This window comes from Haliaeetus albicilla, chromosome 13 (genome assembly GCF_947461875.1).
Source record: "Haliaeetus albicilla chromosome 13, bHalAlb1.1, whole genome shotgun sequence".
NCBI classification, from domain to species: domain Eukaryota; kingdom Metazoa; phylum Chordata; class Aves; order Accipitriformes; family Accipitridae; genus Haliaeetus; species Haliaeetus albicilla.
In genome coordinates this window covers 42,576,490-42,590,275 of record NC_091495.1, presented here as the reverse complement: position 1 = coordinate 42,590,275, position 13,786 = coordinate 42,576,490, and the positions used below count along the sequence as shown (strand labels likewise).

Here is a 13,786-nt window from a genome sequence, read left to right as displayed (position 1 = left end):
ACTGTTACAGATCTATAGATGCCAGAGTATTGCTCCGATTAAGTGCTTTTGAAAACGGGAGCAGTCACTGATTTTTTTTTTTTTTTTTTTTTTTTTAATCTGTTCCATTGGGGTGTGGTAGTAAGCAATTTTTGTCCCTTTCTTACTGTGAAGGCCTTATCTGGCCACTTCTGCAGCAGATGGACTCGACCTCTTTTCAGAGGTCTCTTGTGAAATATGCAGCGCACTTTGTTTTGCCAGAGAGTCCCTGCAACTCCCTTCCCTCCCATGCTCCCCTTCACTGCCCCTACTTTAAACTGTCACTTGTGTGGGATTTCATTGTTCTATACTCAGCTTTAGAGGGCGGTTAACCCCAGAGAATGTGTTATATGTTCCTAAAGGTGTTGGGAATCCCTTTGCTCTTACTGCAGAGCGGTAAGAAATGTTTTTCATCACAAAAAATGGTAGCTTTTGTGCTGGTTTTGCATCAAAGCTCTGTTTGTACACTAAGTGGATGGGAACAGGAATGTGAGAATATGAGCTTAACAGTGTTTGTGTCCTGTTTAATGCTACCTTGCGGCCTTTGGATGCTAACTTGGATTCAGACTCTCTCACTGGGGAAGACTCTCTGCTTGACTGTTCTCTGCTTTCTAACCCTGCTGCTGACCTCTTGGATGAGTTTGCTCCTGTAGCTTTCGCAGCTCAACCTCACAAAGGTAAACTGTCCCTTTGTCTCTAACACCTAATCAGTCCTGGGATGTGGTCTTTAGCTGTTGTGAAGTGAAGCTGATACCGGTTTACACAAGCAGATGCTCTGACCCATGTTCTAGTGATGTGTGGTTTTTTGGTTTTGGTTTGGTTTGGTTGTTTTTTTTCCCCAAGCCATTGTTTTGTTTTCTTCCCAAGCTGGTGAAACTTGGAATGTACATTGAAGTACTAAGGGAAAAATAATAGATAAAAGTATTCAGCTTGACTGTAAAGACAAGGTTTGTCAAGACAGGTGGCATCTTTCATGAAACAGGGATACAGCAGAAGGGATACAGTAGGCTTAAAGGGTAGGATTTTGTATGCAACCCTTCTTCAGATTTGTAAGTGAAGGCAGTCTGGTTTTGCTTTTCGCACATGGGGTTTAAGACCTGCTTTTATGCTGCATTAATAATTCTGGAAGGGAGCCTGATAATCGTCTATACTGGTGTCACAGGTTTTTGAAACAAAAGGAATGTTTTTTTGGTTTATCAGAGTTACCGTCCAAGGCACGTGACTGAGCTCTTTCAGATCTAGAGAATGTTTTCCTTTTCAGAGGTTATCAGGAGGAGGTTCTTGAGTCAAACTGCAGTGTCACAGCAAACATGAATGAAAGTCTAAGTGCAGTATCCAACTGAAAAATGGAACAGTTTCATAGTAACAAAAAACCAGAGCTGAAGAAGAGAAGCAGACCATGTGTGGTAATTTCTAAGAGCTGCAGATCAGCCCTTGCAGTACATCAGTATTTGAGCTTGAGTGGAACTGTGGAAATACTGTGCAGTGACCAGAGTTCTGTTCTCTTTCCACTAACAAGCAAGAGTAGAGGACCCTGGGAAGCTGGGTCCTAACTCAGATGGCTTTTATTTTTTCCAAGCTGCAGAGTATCCAGCTGAAATCTGGGCCCTCTTCATGCAGTGTGGCTGGAACAGTGGCACTGGAATAGTTTGAAGAGCTATCAGCTGAAGTGTGACTTGTGTGGTGAACTTTTCCTGCTCCGTTCTGGCACAACCCTATTATGGGCTAAAGCAGTTGTGAGCAGTGCATGTGTCCCTTGGGGACAATGCCAGATGTTAGCAGATGACTCTCACATAAGCCAAGCTTGTAGTGAATACTGGGTAGTACGCATCCACCTGGGAGAGAGGGAAGACCAGGACTTCTGTGCTATTTATTGCCTTGAAAAGAGAGGCACGGAGCACACTGAGTGCTAGCTACTGAGTGTCCCTTGACGACAGGCTTTGCTTAGCTCATTTGGTAAGTATCCCTATAGCAACAGAAAATGATCTGTCCTCAGAGGAATCGCTGTAAAAACAGTCTGTAATCAATTTTTACACTTGATGGCACTTAAAAATGAGTTTGTTTTTTCATAGAGCTTTTGGGTTTAAACAAGCAGTTGTTCTAATTGCTCATTGCTATAATACACTTCCATGCCACTTTGTTTTGAGTAAATGGCTCAAAATGTATGTCGAGCAGTTATTACTCCATGTCTGGAACATACCAAAGCCAAAACATTGTCAGTGTGACTTAATGAGAAAATGAATTAACAGACTCCTGTGTGACTTCTCCCAGGCTGCCCTGCTGTTCCTTCTGGGATGAGAAAGGCTCACATTTGACAAGGAAAGTGAGACTTCTATTAGCAGGGTTGGGGGGCAAAATATTAAAATCTTCCAAAACTCATTTGTGGCTTGTTTTCAAACACTGCTTTTATAGCTCTGGGTGTGGTCATTAACCGTACATCTGTCTCAATCTTTTTTTGTTTGTTTGCTTTGTTTATCAAATGCTGGCTTTGGTGATGTAAATCACCTATGGGGCAGATGCTGCTGTCCATGGGTGTAATCAGCCTGTGGAACTGCAATGCTGCAAGTTATCAGTGGGTCCAGGAGGACTTGAAAAAGCAGCCATGGTCTGGGCATGGATTGATGTTCCAATTGTGCCATAGCATCCTTTCCTTCATCCTTTGCTAGGCTGTTTTCTGGCCTCTGAATTTTGTTCAGCCTTCAGGATTCCTTAATTTGCATTTTCTGAATACAGTACTAAGCTGCCTGTATGTGAGAGGGGAGGATTTTTCTACTTATGGTGGTGTACAGTCACTGAGGTGAGCTCAAACGCTTCTGAAGGAGTTTTGCCCACATAGGGACACTTGCCAGCCTTTCCCTCTCCTTAGGAAAGATAGTCCACAATTGAGCAGTGCTCCTTCAGTAGCTTCTTGTACAGCAAACTCCAGAGCTATGAGCAATTGTATGTATAAATAAAACGAAACAGAAATAGGATGCTTGCAAAGGCTCCCAGGTATCTTGAGAAGAGCCACAAATACATACCTCCAGAGACAGAGGGATGACAAGATGAGACTTTCCGTTAAGATGAAATGTCTTTGTGTTTCTGACACTTTACATGCTAGTCCCCAATAAAATTGTGGGTTTTTTTCCTGAGTCTGATCCTCCAGAGGACATTGTATTTCTACAAGTGGTTTCTTGCATCATTTTACCCCCCAAACCTGTTAGCATATTTGTCAGCTTTCGGTAAAAAGCTTATTCTTGATAGGAGTCAAACAGGAATGTTCCCGTTCCTTGGAAACCATCGACTCGTACATGTCCTTGCTAGGCTTTCAGAAATGTTTCATGTAGTAATTGAGGACCAGAATTTGGAAGGTATTTTAGGTGTCTAAAGTGTAACAAATAGTGATGCACAGTGAGAGTGTGAAAGTCCCTAAAGGTATGTAATTGCCTGATAAAGCAGATAAATGTCTCATCTACCGTGGAGACTGTTGAAAGTGCCTCCCACCAAGTGTCTAACTGCAGTTGACGTGGTTTGAAATCAATGGAATTATGTGCCAAAACTGCTCTAGGGGCCTTTAAAAAAATCTCTCTGTGTCTAGTTACATCTTCAGGCATTTAAACTCCTTGGAAATCTGACTTCATATTGCACTTGTTTTGTCACTTTAGGTGAAAGCTTAGGGGTTTTGTTTCACGTAGATGACTGGAATTTCTTCTGTGTGTGTCTTTTTTTTTTTTTTCTCCATCCCTTTTCTTCTCCCTGTGCATGAGAGCTGGTAGCTGGAGAGCCAGATTGCGCTCTCAAACTGTACTAATATTTCACAGCCGCTGGATGATGATAAAGAATACGTTCAACCCATGGGAGCTTAAGCCCCAGGCTTTTACCCCAGCTTTGAACTATGCCAATTGTTAAGCCTTCAGATTGGCCAAATTTTATTTTGGTTCTCATGACTTGGCTTGCTTTTTGTTTTGTTTTTTTTTCACCTCCACTTTTGTATTTAATTGGCTCTCTTACTTCTTACGTTCTTTACCAAAGACTTACCAACTTTATTTCACCTTTTAAATGAAACGCCTGCTTCTAAATCCTGTCTCTGAAAACATAAACGTGTTCTAACACTTTGTAGCAATTCTAACCAGCCTTCTCTGCTATCTTTGCTTCTTTACCTCTGTTTCTCCTTTATGCTGCAGAAGATACTAACCTGATATCAGGCTTTGATGCTCCTGAGGGCTCTGAAAAAGTGACAGAAGATGAGTTTGACCCAATTCCAGTGTTGATATCAAAAAACTCACAAGGTAAGCCAGGATGTGGGGGTGAGAAGGGAAGGAAAAAAGGAAACAATGAACATAAATTAGTTTGGGGGCAGTGGTGCTGCATCACATGTGAAGTAGATCAAATTGTAAACTGTAAGATACTATCATTGTAGTATTTAGTGAGCTTAGTCTTTCTCTGATTTACATTGGGCTTGAAATTTCTCTAGATTCTCTGTTTGTGACAAGATTGCGTGTCCAAAAAGATAATAGACGTGCAAGCATCTTTAGATCCCATGAAGTAATTTCTACCAGTCTGCCAGGCAGGGTACACAAATACCTCTGTGACTAAAGTGCAATGGAGAACTACATTCTCCAGTGTTCTTATTTACTGTTCAAGCCAAGGAAAGGAGGCCCTTTCACTTTTAAGTTAACTTGGCATGAGGCGCAAGAAAGGAAGATGATGGTAATCCTTTATAACTCTGAAACTCCTGCTGGAAGTGAGTTGTTTTCACTCCTGACTGATGCCTTTCAAAGGACCTTGCGGGAACTGAGAAGTTTGGTAGATGGTACCCACCTCCCTTGAAGAGCTCTGAGCAGAGACCTTAGGACAGAGACTGGAAAGTTTCTCATTTTATAGCATTCCTGTCACCTAGATCACATTAAAGTGATCTTTGCAAACAGTTCCAGCCTTATGTAGGGTTAAGTGTAAGAAGCAGCACTCTTTCCTTAAAAGAAATAATAGTGCTGCATTTTGTAGCTCTTGCAGGGACAGAAGTAGGCAGCATTTTGCAGTCTGGTCAGTCAAATAGGACTTCTCTCTGCAGTCACACCATGGAAAAGTTTTGATTACAGCTTTTGATATGCTAGCATAGGTTTAAAGACATACTCCAGGGCTCCCTTTTTTTGGTGTGGGTTTTTGTTCATTTTTTTGTTTGATCGTAGAACTTTGACTTCCCTACCTCCCACTTTTGTTTACAGCAGGAATGTGCTGTACACCTGTTCTGCATCTAATGCTAGCTTTCAAAGACTGGCACACATTAGAAAAAGTTCTCAGACATTAGAAACCCTGCTCCTGTTGAAAGTCAGAGAAGATTTCTGCCAAAGTTAGGCAAAGATAGGGTACCTTGTATAAAGGGGAGCATCTTTCCTTCAATATCAAAGTACCAGTTATAGAAAGCCACATGATAGCTCAACTCTCCTTGAGGTAGCTGGTAACTCAAAGATGCTCTTAAAACAGCAGCTAACTTTCAAGATTTAAAACTTTGAACAGTCCTTTCTATAGGTTATGGGAGTTCTTATAATTGCTTTGTAGATCCTTTAGTAAGGACAGAGTTCTGCAGTTTGGATGTAAACCTTGGGAAAAAGAAATGGTTTGTAGAGATTTGTTGGCTGCCGTGATGTTTTTCCATGCAAGTCTTGCGAGCTAGGTTTGGGGGGTGGGGAAAGGGTGGAAGACCAAGCAGGGGAATGTTGTTGCTATCATGATGCAAATAATGAGAAGAACTTGAGCAATTTTTCTGTTTTGCTTTGACTTTTTTCTTTCTTGCTTGATCTTGAACATCTGAAACTGTCGTGTGTGTGTGTCCTGTTCAATACTGAATTCCTATCTCTCACACTTTCAGGTGGGCATTCTAGAAACAACAGTGGAAGCTCTGAGTCCAGTCTTCCCAACATAGCCAGGTCTTTACTGCTGGTGGATCAGCTCATAGACCTGTAGCAGTGACACAGTAGCAGACGCAGTTTCTGTAATGTACCTAATCCTCCGTTTTCATTTCCAGAAGAGTTACCTTCAGTTGTGGTTCTTTGGGGCTTTTTTTTCTTTAATTAAAAGAAAAACAAATCTGCCAACAGGAGACAGTCACCCTCCTTTGTCCCTGTCTTCCCATGCCCTGGGAAAGATTCTGTCTCAGTTCTCCAAGTAGTCCTCTCTAATGCTGGTAAAAACCTGTTGTGGTTCCTTCTGCACCTGTCTTTAATAGCCTATGCCTAAAGGGAGCACCGTCCTTAGCCACCCTGCTGAGATGTACACATAGCACCATGGAAAGCCTAACTGTAAATGAATTAGATAATTGTAGCTGATGTATGATCCCTGCGTACAACAGACTCCTTTTTCCTTAGAGTAGTGTGTGAACAACTGTGTTTCAATCTTTGCGTTTGTGTTTTTGGGTTTGGTTTTTGTTTTGTTCCTGTTTTCTGATGAGTGGGCAGGAGGAAGGGGACAGGTGAAATAAGTAGGGACGTCCCTCTCCTGCAGAATACACGTTAGGAGAGCTGATGTTTCTAAATTGCCAGTATATGCTTCAGAGGAGGAGAAAGCACCCAATTCCTCTGAAGTAGTCTTGCCTAGTACCTCTGGTGATGGGTGCCTATGAAGAGAGTTTTCCGGACTGCCCCCAGCTAATGGTTTGCTGTTTAACAATCCTGCTTGTGAATGCACTGCGCTTCCTTGGGGGAGGGAAAAAAAAAAGAAAAAAAGAAAAAAACAAACCCGATTGTTAAAGTTGCAGAAATGACCCTAAGTGAAATATAACAAGGTTTTGAACCAAATACATGTAAGTATGGCTGTGACTAGCATTTTGTTGACCTTTTTTGGATGAAAAGGGCATTGTGGCAGCAGCAGATGTATTTTCTGTGACTACTTTTCTGTGTTTGACTGGAAAAAAAGAAAATCCCCCCAACCTACTGTAAATTGTGTATGAAACAAATTGTCCTACGGTTGTTTGTCTATTTTTAATCCTGGTTTTAGTCAAGCATCTGGTATCTGTTCTGGGTTCCCCGTTTTTTCTTGTAACTGCCTATAGTGCAAACCAGTTAAGTATGGAACCATTTGTTTCAGTAGACAAAGATGACTGTGGACTTTATTCCACTCTTAAGTCTTTGTGGAATAAGCATGCACTTGGTTCAGATGGTTTGAAATAAGTGCTGCTACAACTTGATGGGTTTTACCTTTTCTTTTTCCCTTCACATGCTTAGTTTGTCAACTAGCTGGATACGCTAAACTTGTTTTCATTGGCTTATGGTCATGAAGTCCGGAATTTCTATCTTGTATTTGAAAGCTCTTTCTGAACAGAAGGACTCTTCCTCTGTAGTGGAATAATTAATAGCTTACTGCTAACCTTGTGTATGTGTATGTAGCTGTATTAGTAAAAGTGCAGTTTCCCATGTGCGAAAGTATGAACGACTGAAATATGTATGTACTGACCTCTCGCTAAGAAAGAGAGGAATCAAAGTTCGTGACTACTCCTTTCCTATCTCCAGTCTCTCTGCTATTCCCCCACCCCAACACTTAGTTTAACAAATTCTGTAAATAGAACTACCATCAATTGTGTCTGCTCTACATTACTCTTCTTTTAAAACCTACACTTAATAATAAAAGTATTGCTTAAGTGTGTTGTATCATTACATGTGTATACTGCACTTTCCAAGAGAAGCTTTACATGAGAACTATGGAAATGACCTTAGTAAAATTGTGGATAGAACTTTATTATTTTTTTGTTTTATATTCCTAAAGCACAGGCAAGCTGGACTGGAAAACATGAAGACGCTATAGATAGAAAGTTATTGTATAGTCAGATACTGAGATTATATGAAAAGAGAATGGATTTTAAAAAGTAACCATCTACTGTATATTAGAAAAAAAGATTTCTGTGAATTAAAGTACTTTTAAAGAATGTTTAAGATTTTAAATCTAATGGCACTTGTTCAAGGGTTCTGGAAAAAATTATAAATGCACTGGGTTGTTAATAATGCTATTAAATAAGCAGATGTGAATGTTTATTTTATTGCTTTTTCAAGTAGCTATTCATGGATCTGGGTGGGAAATACAATACAATGGAAGCATATATTTTTAGACATGTCTATTATCTAGATCTCCTTCATCAGAAAATACTTGCCACTTATTTGCAGAATGAATGGAAAATGCAAGAGAGTTGAAATGGGTGGATATTGGGGATTAATTTTAAGCTCTCCAAAAAAATGTGACTGTCCTACAGCCATTAGGTTAGCGTTGGTGCGCTGCTCAAAAGTCGAGGAGTTTGTGTGAAAGCTGCCGCTGTGAAGGAACAAATTGAACTTTCATCCAGTGTCTGCATGGGAGACATTTGGTACCCAGCATTCCCAAAAGTGGTGTAAGAATGATTCTCTCTCATAGCTATGGTTGGAGCCTTGTCTGAAGCCATGAGAGATGTTTCTGTCCCCTTTTAAGGGTTGTAGGGTCAGGTGTGGTTAAGTAACATAATAGAAACCTACAGTCAGCAAAATCACAGCAGAGTGATTCTCCTCTCTGCCCGGTATGTGCTGGTCATTCATGTCGGTATGACAGAGGAGCCTTTCTGTCCTAACAGGCTGGAGCTTGTAGTAGTGTTTTATTAAAAAAAAATTAACTATTTTGGTGGATCCTCCTGATAGGATACTACAAATGCAACCACAGTATACAGAACAATTTCCTTTTGAGTCAAGGTTGTGCTTTGGATGCAAGAATAAATTCTGGTTTTGGGGTGGCAAGATGTTCAAATGAATAGTTGAAACTTAGATGTTGGTTCGCACTTACTCTGGAGGGGGCTTGGGCTTTGTGCTGCCCCTGCCTTTGGAAATCTCCCCAGTTCATCTTTTAACCGGATGAGCACAAGTGTCGCACCCACAATTCAGAAATCAGCAAATTTGTATTGTATCTGACAATATCCACTGCGTTTGGAGCATCTGTCCCCAAACCAGAAGGTGCTGCAGCTTCCTGAATTCTGGCTGTCCAAGTCTTCACAGGGTTCCTTGGGACTTGGCCAAGGATGAAGGACTTGGCCAGGGCTGCAGGCACTGTGCAACCTGCTGGAGAAATCTGAGATGGGTAGAAGAATCTTAGCACTGGTGGCTTTGTGGCAGACCTTCTCCATCCTCTAACAGCCCACTTACCAGAAGCGAATGGCAGCTTGAGTGAATCTCTGTGTAGAGCAAAATTATTTTTGGAGGGGGCTTTTTGTGAATAAATGAATGATGGTGGCATTGTTCAGCCTGAAAGCTCGCGGGATATTGCCTCCAGTGACTTTCCAAAACCACCTTATTTAAAAATAGATAAAAAAACCCATTTGTTATTAAAATGAAAGTTCAGATGTGATTGAGATCAAAAATGGAGATCAGCAAGTTTTGTGCTATCCAAACAAACGTAAAATGTGGAGCATGTGGGCCTCTGACTATGGAAAATGTCATCAAGCACATAGCTTGCTGCACTAGCATCTGAAGTGTGTGCATGTCTGTATGGAGTAAGATATTTTCTTTTTAGCCAATGCATTTTCTAGTTCAGGAACTCTCATGAGAATCAGTCACAGCTGGGGAGTAGCTGGGATGGATGTGGGGGAAGCGTGAATGTGACGTGGGGGAGTGCTCTGATGAATGAGGCTTATCAGTCAACTCAGTTACCAGTAGTTGGGTGAGACTAGTTCATGTGACTTTTTTCTTTTTTTTTTTTTTTTTTTTTCCCCCTGAGGTGTGTGGGCACTGCACATTAAAACTGCATCACTCTAGCAGGAAACATAGATGGGGGGGGGTGAGGGAGAGATTTTCTTTGTATTTGTTTTTGTTCCTGTGTAATTCCTGTAACTGAAAGAAGCAGTGCTCTGGGGACAGCCGTGCCTATGTACAGGAGCGCAGACTCTATGAACGGCAGCAGATCTCATTGTTCCTTGGGAGGAAGGGTGGGTTGCTGCTTGGCTGGGGTTGTTTTAAGGACATTACTGATGTGTGAGACTTGTGCTCCTACACTCCACAGGAGGGAGTTTAGCCCCTAGAAACTCGCCTTATGTTTTTCTTAGTCACAAACTGCATCTTAAAAATTACTTGCATACATAACACTTTGCTTATGCACAGGACAAACGAGGGGAAAACCAAACGATGCTGTTAGTCTCCAGTTGGTCAGTCTTGTTCATGAACTGCTGGAATGTGGTGTGTGGGGTTGGTGTGTTTAACACCCGCCCTGTCTCACTTTGCGTGGTGCAAATGACTGTACAAGCGTGCCAAAACCAGAACATTAAATTCCTTATCTTCTGGAACCGAAGAACCCTAGATCTGCTCCCATATCGGCCACTGTGCAGTGACTTTGGGCAGAAATGCTTGATTCTGCTGTCCAAATGGTTGTGTAGTGACGTAGTAATGGTGATGCTGACCTGTGGTGTTCTGCTTTGATACCTCCTCACTGAAAGCACAGTGTGGGGGTACTTCTGTACTGTTGTTTAATGATATTGTTTCTAGGAATCGGAATCCAAGGAAAAACTCCACCATTTCAAGAACAAAGGAATGAGAAGTCTTTTGACCCTTTTCAAATGCTAAACTAGTAATCTTGCATACTAGTAATTGTGCTGATTTTTAGCTACCTGTTACCATGTGTTGAGACCTTCTTGTCTTTGGCTTGGTGAAATCAGGAGAGTTATTCGGTGGAAGTGTAGCTTTAGACTCTAGGAATGCCTCTGTTTCCCCTAACTTTCTTGTTTGGGGCTCCAGAAATGAGATCATCTCCTCGGTGACCGCTCTGCCTCCTTGCGGCCCCTTGTAGTAGGGAGAGTGAATCTTTTATAGTTTTCCTGTCAGTTATTTCAGTACTTTGCCACTTCGGTGCACCGTTTTTTGTAAAAGATGAGGGAACCCTATGCGTCAGTGCTCTAACTTAGGGTAAATGGTCTTTTCTTCAGGTTGCTATCTGAATACATGCAGGGTGTATTCCTGGGGTACCAAGTGATAAGTGTTTTTATTACTAAGGTTCTCCCTGCAGAAAAGGAGCCTGAGTGTAGTTCAGGAATTGTGTCTTTAGTATGTATATTTGACCCTGCAATAAAAAAAATTATACATGGATGTTGTACAAGGGTAAGGAGAAACCTCATCTATAAACTTAAGCTTCTGTAAAGATTTTTATGCTGTAAAGCTTGCAGCTGTTAGGAGTGTATACATGCATTAAAACCTGAGCATTAATTGAAAACGTAAGGGATGCTTCCCCATGAAGTAACACACAGATCTCGGGAGTCCGGAGGAGGAGGGGACAAAAGAGGCAGCTGCCCCTTGACAGTGTCCATCTTGGTATAGGCAGATGTTAGGAAATGCTGCCTCTGCAAAAGAGGCATCTCTTTTTGCATGAGGGGTTGTGGGTGCTTTGTGTGTTGATTCAAGCCAACCATCTGCCTGTATCTTTTCAGGCCCCTTGCACAGTGTGCCCTTGGTATGAATGGGAGCCTAGTCATCACAGAGAAGGGGCAGGGCTTCAAACAAAAAGGCACTGTTTGAGTTTTGGGAGATTTGTCCTTTCCCCTCATGCTGTTACCAGCTCATGGAGTGACCCTTTCTCTCCTTTACTGTAACACAGAACAAAACTGTCATGCCTCTTCATGTGAAACCATCCCTTGAATGCTTCAGTCTCGGTCTCTGATCTTGGACCGGATGAAGCATCCATCAGCACTGGCTAACTTGAATTCTCAGTCGTCCTAAAAGTTATGCAGCATGTGCCTCTGAAACATTTGTCTGCAAAGCCTGTAGCTATGGCTGCTTATGGGAATGCACTGACCTTGTCTCGTTAGCTCTAACCTGACCTTTACACAAAGGGGTTTGGGTTTTTTTGGTTTGATTGCATAGTTTGGTGTCTAAGCATAGCTCGGAGCTTTTTTAACATACGAGATTAACAACTGTGAGAGGAGATGTCTAAGCCACTGTCTAGTTAGACATGGACTTGGATGTTAGCTAAAGTAAAATGCTGGTATGATGTTGTCTTCCTTGTTGTAGTGATGCTGCCATAGCTCCTTCTGGAACTGTCCCTTTGTTTTCTGCCAAAGGAAACAAGCTGAGGGAATCCAAGAACGTGGGAAAGAAAAGGTGTCTGAGATCCGTTACTGTGGGATGATGTCTGGAAGCCAGGTCTTTCTCCTTCAACATCAGAAAAATAGAACATGGGAGCATAGATGGTGCTCCTCTCTTGTCAGTAAATCCCCAAATTTCTCAGGTAACCCACTGTGTTTTACTATTGCTGTGCCCATTTTTGTTTTCAAATTATCAGGGCTCTTCCCTTCTTGCTGTATTGCCTAGCAGTTTTGAGTGAAACCAGCTCTTAACTGAAGGGTGGAACGAGTTCTACCTAAGCATCGCTTCATTTTTTCCTCCCAGAGTAATTCACAACTCCTGTACTGATCTTAGCAAGGGAGAAAACTGCTTCCAAGCATTCGGTGTCCTTATCACTTATGATGGGCAGAGAGAGCAAGAAAGCATCGGAAAAAGTAATTTTTCCAAAAATAGAGCATTCTGCCTATCATACAGTGCTTCCAAGTTCAGAGACGCTTGCTGCTCCTGTCCTAAGCAAGTGGGCTTATATCCTGTCAGCCTTTTTCTTCCTCTGTCCTAGATGACATCACTTACATGAACATAGACACCTACTAATACAAGTAACTCTTTAAAAAGAAAATTCTGATCAAATGACTTGTTTGTGCTGTTCTTGTGAAAAGTGGGTCATCGGTTTGCATTGGCATAATGTTCGCTATGATAAATGCCTTTTTCCTTTCCTTGTTTTCCTGTATGCTGTATTTCAGTGAGGACTGGGTAATTCAGAGGCATTTGCGTGATGTGGCAACTGGTCTTGCTCTGCTTCAGCCTGTATTCTCAAAATCTCACAATAATACCTGGTAAATATATAACCAGCCTCCTGGAAGAAAACAGCACCATAAACACACTGTTCCTGTCATCTGAGATTAGCATCTAAGGTTAAACCATTGCTGACAACATAGGCTTCAGGAAAGATAGATAGTATTTTTGTAGAGTAACTTACACAATGTTCACATATCTACACTGATTTATTTAGCAGTGTAATGTATCTAAGTGAATAGTTTCCCAATAAATACCGATTTTGATGCCTAATGAACGACTACTGTGTCTTTAATGGTGAGAAGTGACTGAGAACGGGTTAACTTGCATACGTCTATGGACTTGATCAAGAAATGATGCCTTGCGGGCTGCAATGGGTGTGCAAACATGAATGATTAACATGGGCAGACTATTAACCTGGGTGATGATGTTATTTTGTCACAGGAGGGTGGGTTGGCTAGTACCTCGTCCATCAGTCAGTGGATACCAAATAACCTTCTTATCCTCCTCATTCTTTCTGCAATTCATACTGCTTAGTTTTCATATGCCTTTTTCCTATCCTCTTGCTAACATGAGTCCAATGACATACTCCTAACCTGCCAATAGTTCTTTGAAGGTAAGATGTCTTCTGTTCTGTCTGTGTGAGTCGTAAGGCAAAGCCAACCTCATCTTGGGCTCTTGTAACTGGGTAAGAGCAGAACAGCAAGCCTCTCCCTGCACTGTCTGGTTACACTAACACAGAAGCAAGTCAGATCGTTATGTGAGATACTTGATGTGAAGTCACGGTATGGAGTGTTTAAAATCATTTCTCTTGCAGTGGTTTAAAATAATGCTGCTATAGTTACTAGGATTCATTAAAATCTATAGGCTGACCTTCATTCTTTGAAACGTGTATGTTATTTTAGCAGATTGTAGGGCATCTCTGTGTGTTTTACACGCCC

General features: G+C 41.6%; 1 protein-coding gene across 15 annotated transcripts in view; it reads left to right on the top strand.

Moving 5' to 3' along the window:
* The window catches only part of AAK1 (AP2 associated kinase 1), an 87,430-nt gene that overhangs the window by 66,714 nt on the left and 6,930 nt on the right, over positions 1–13,786 (top strand). For 5 of the 15 annotated variants that reach the window (XM_069801196.1, XM_069801198.1, XM_069801201.1 and 2 more), the window contains 3 exons: positions 585–695; positions 4,182–4,286; positions 5,867–8,021. The exons of 3 other annotated variants lie outside the window; for them this stretch is intronic. In XM_069801196.1, coding sequence (XP_069657297.1) covers positions 585–695; positions 4,182–4,286; positions 5,867–5,961 — 311 coding nt within the window. In that variant the 3' untranslated portion in view covers positions 5,962–8,021. Of the gene's footprint in view, positions 1–584; positions 696–4,181; positions 4,287–5,866; positions 8,022–11,996; positions 13,119–13,786 lie in introns of those variants that run through there. 7 more of the 15 variants (XM_069801202.1, XM_069801204.1, XM_069801203.1 and 4 more) reach the window with 3 other exon arrangements.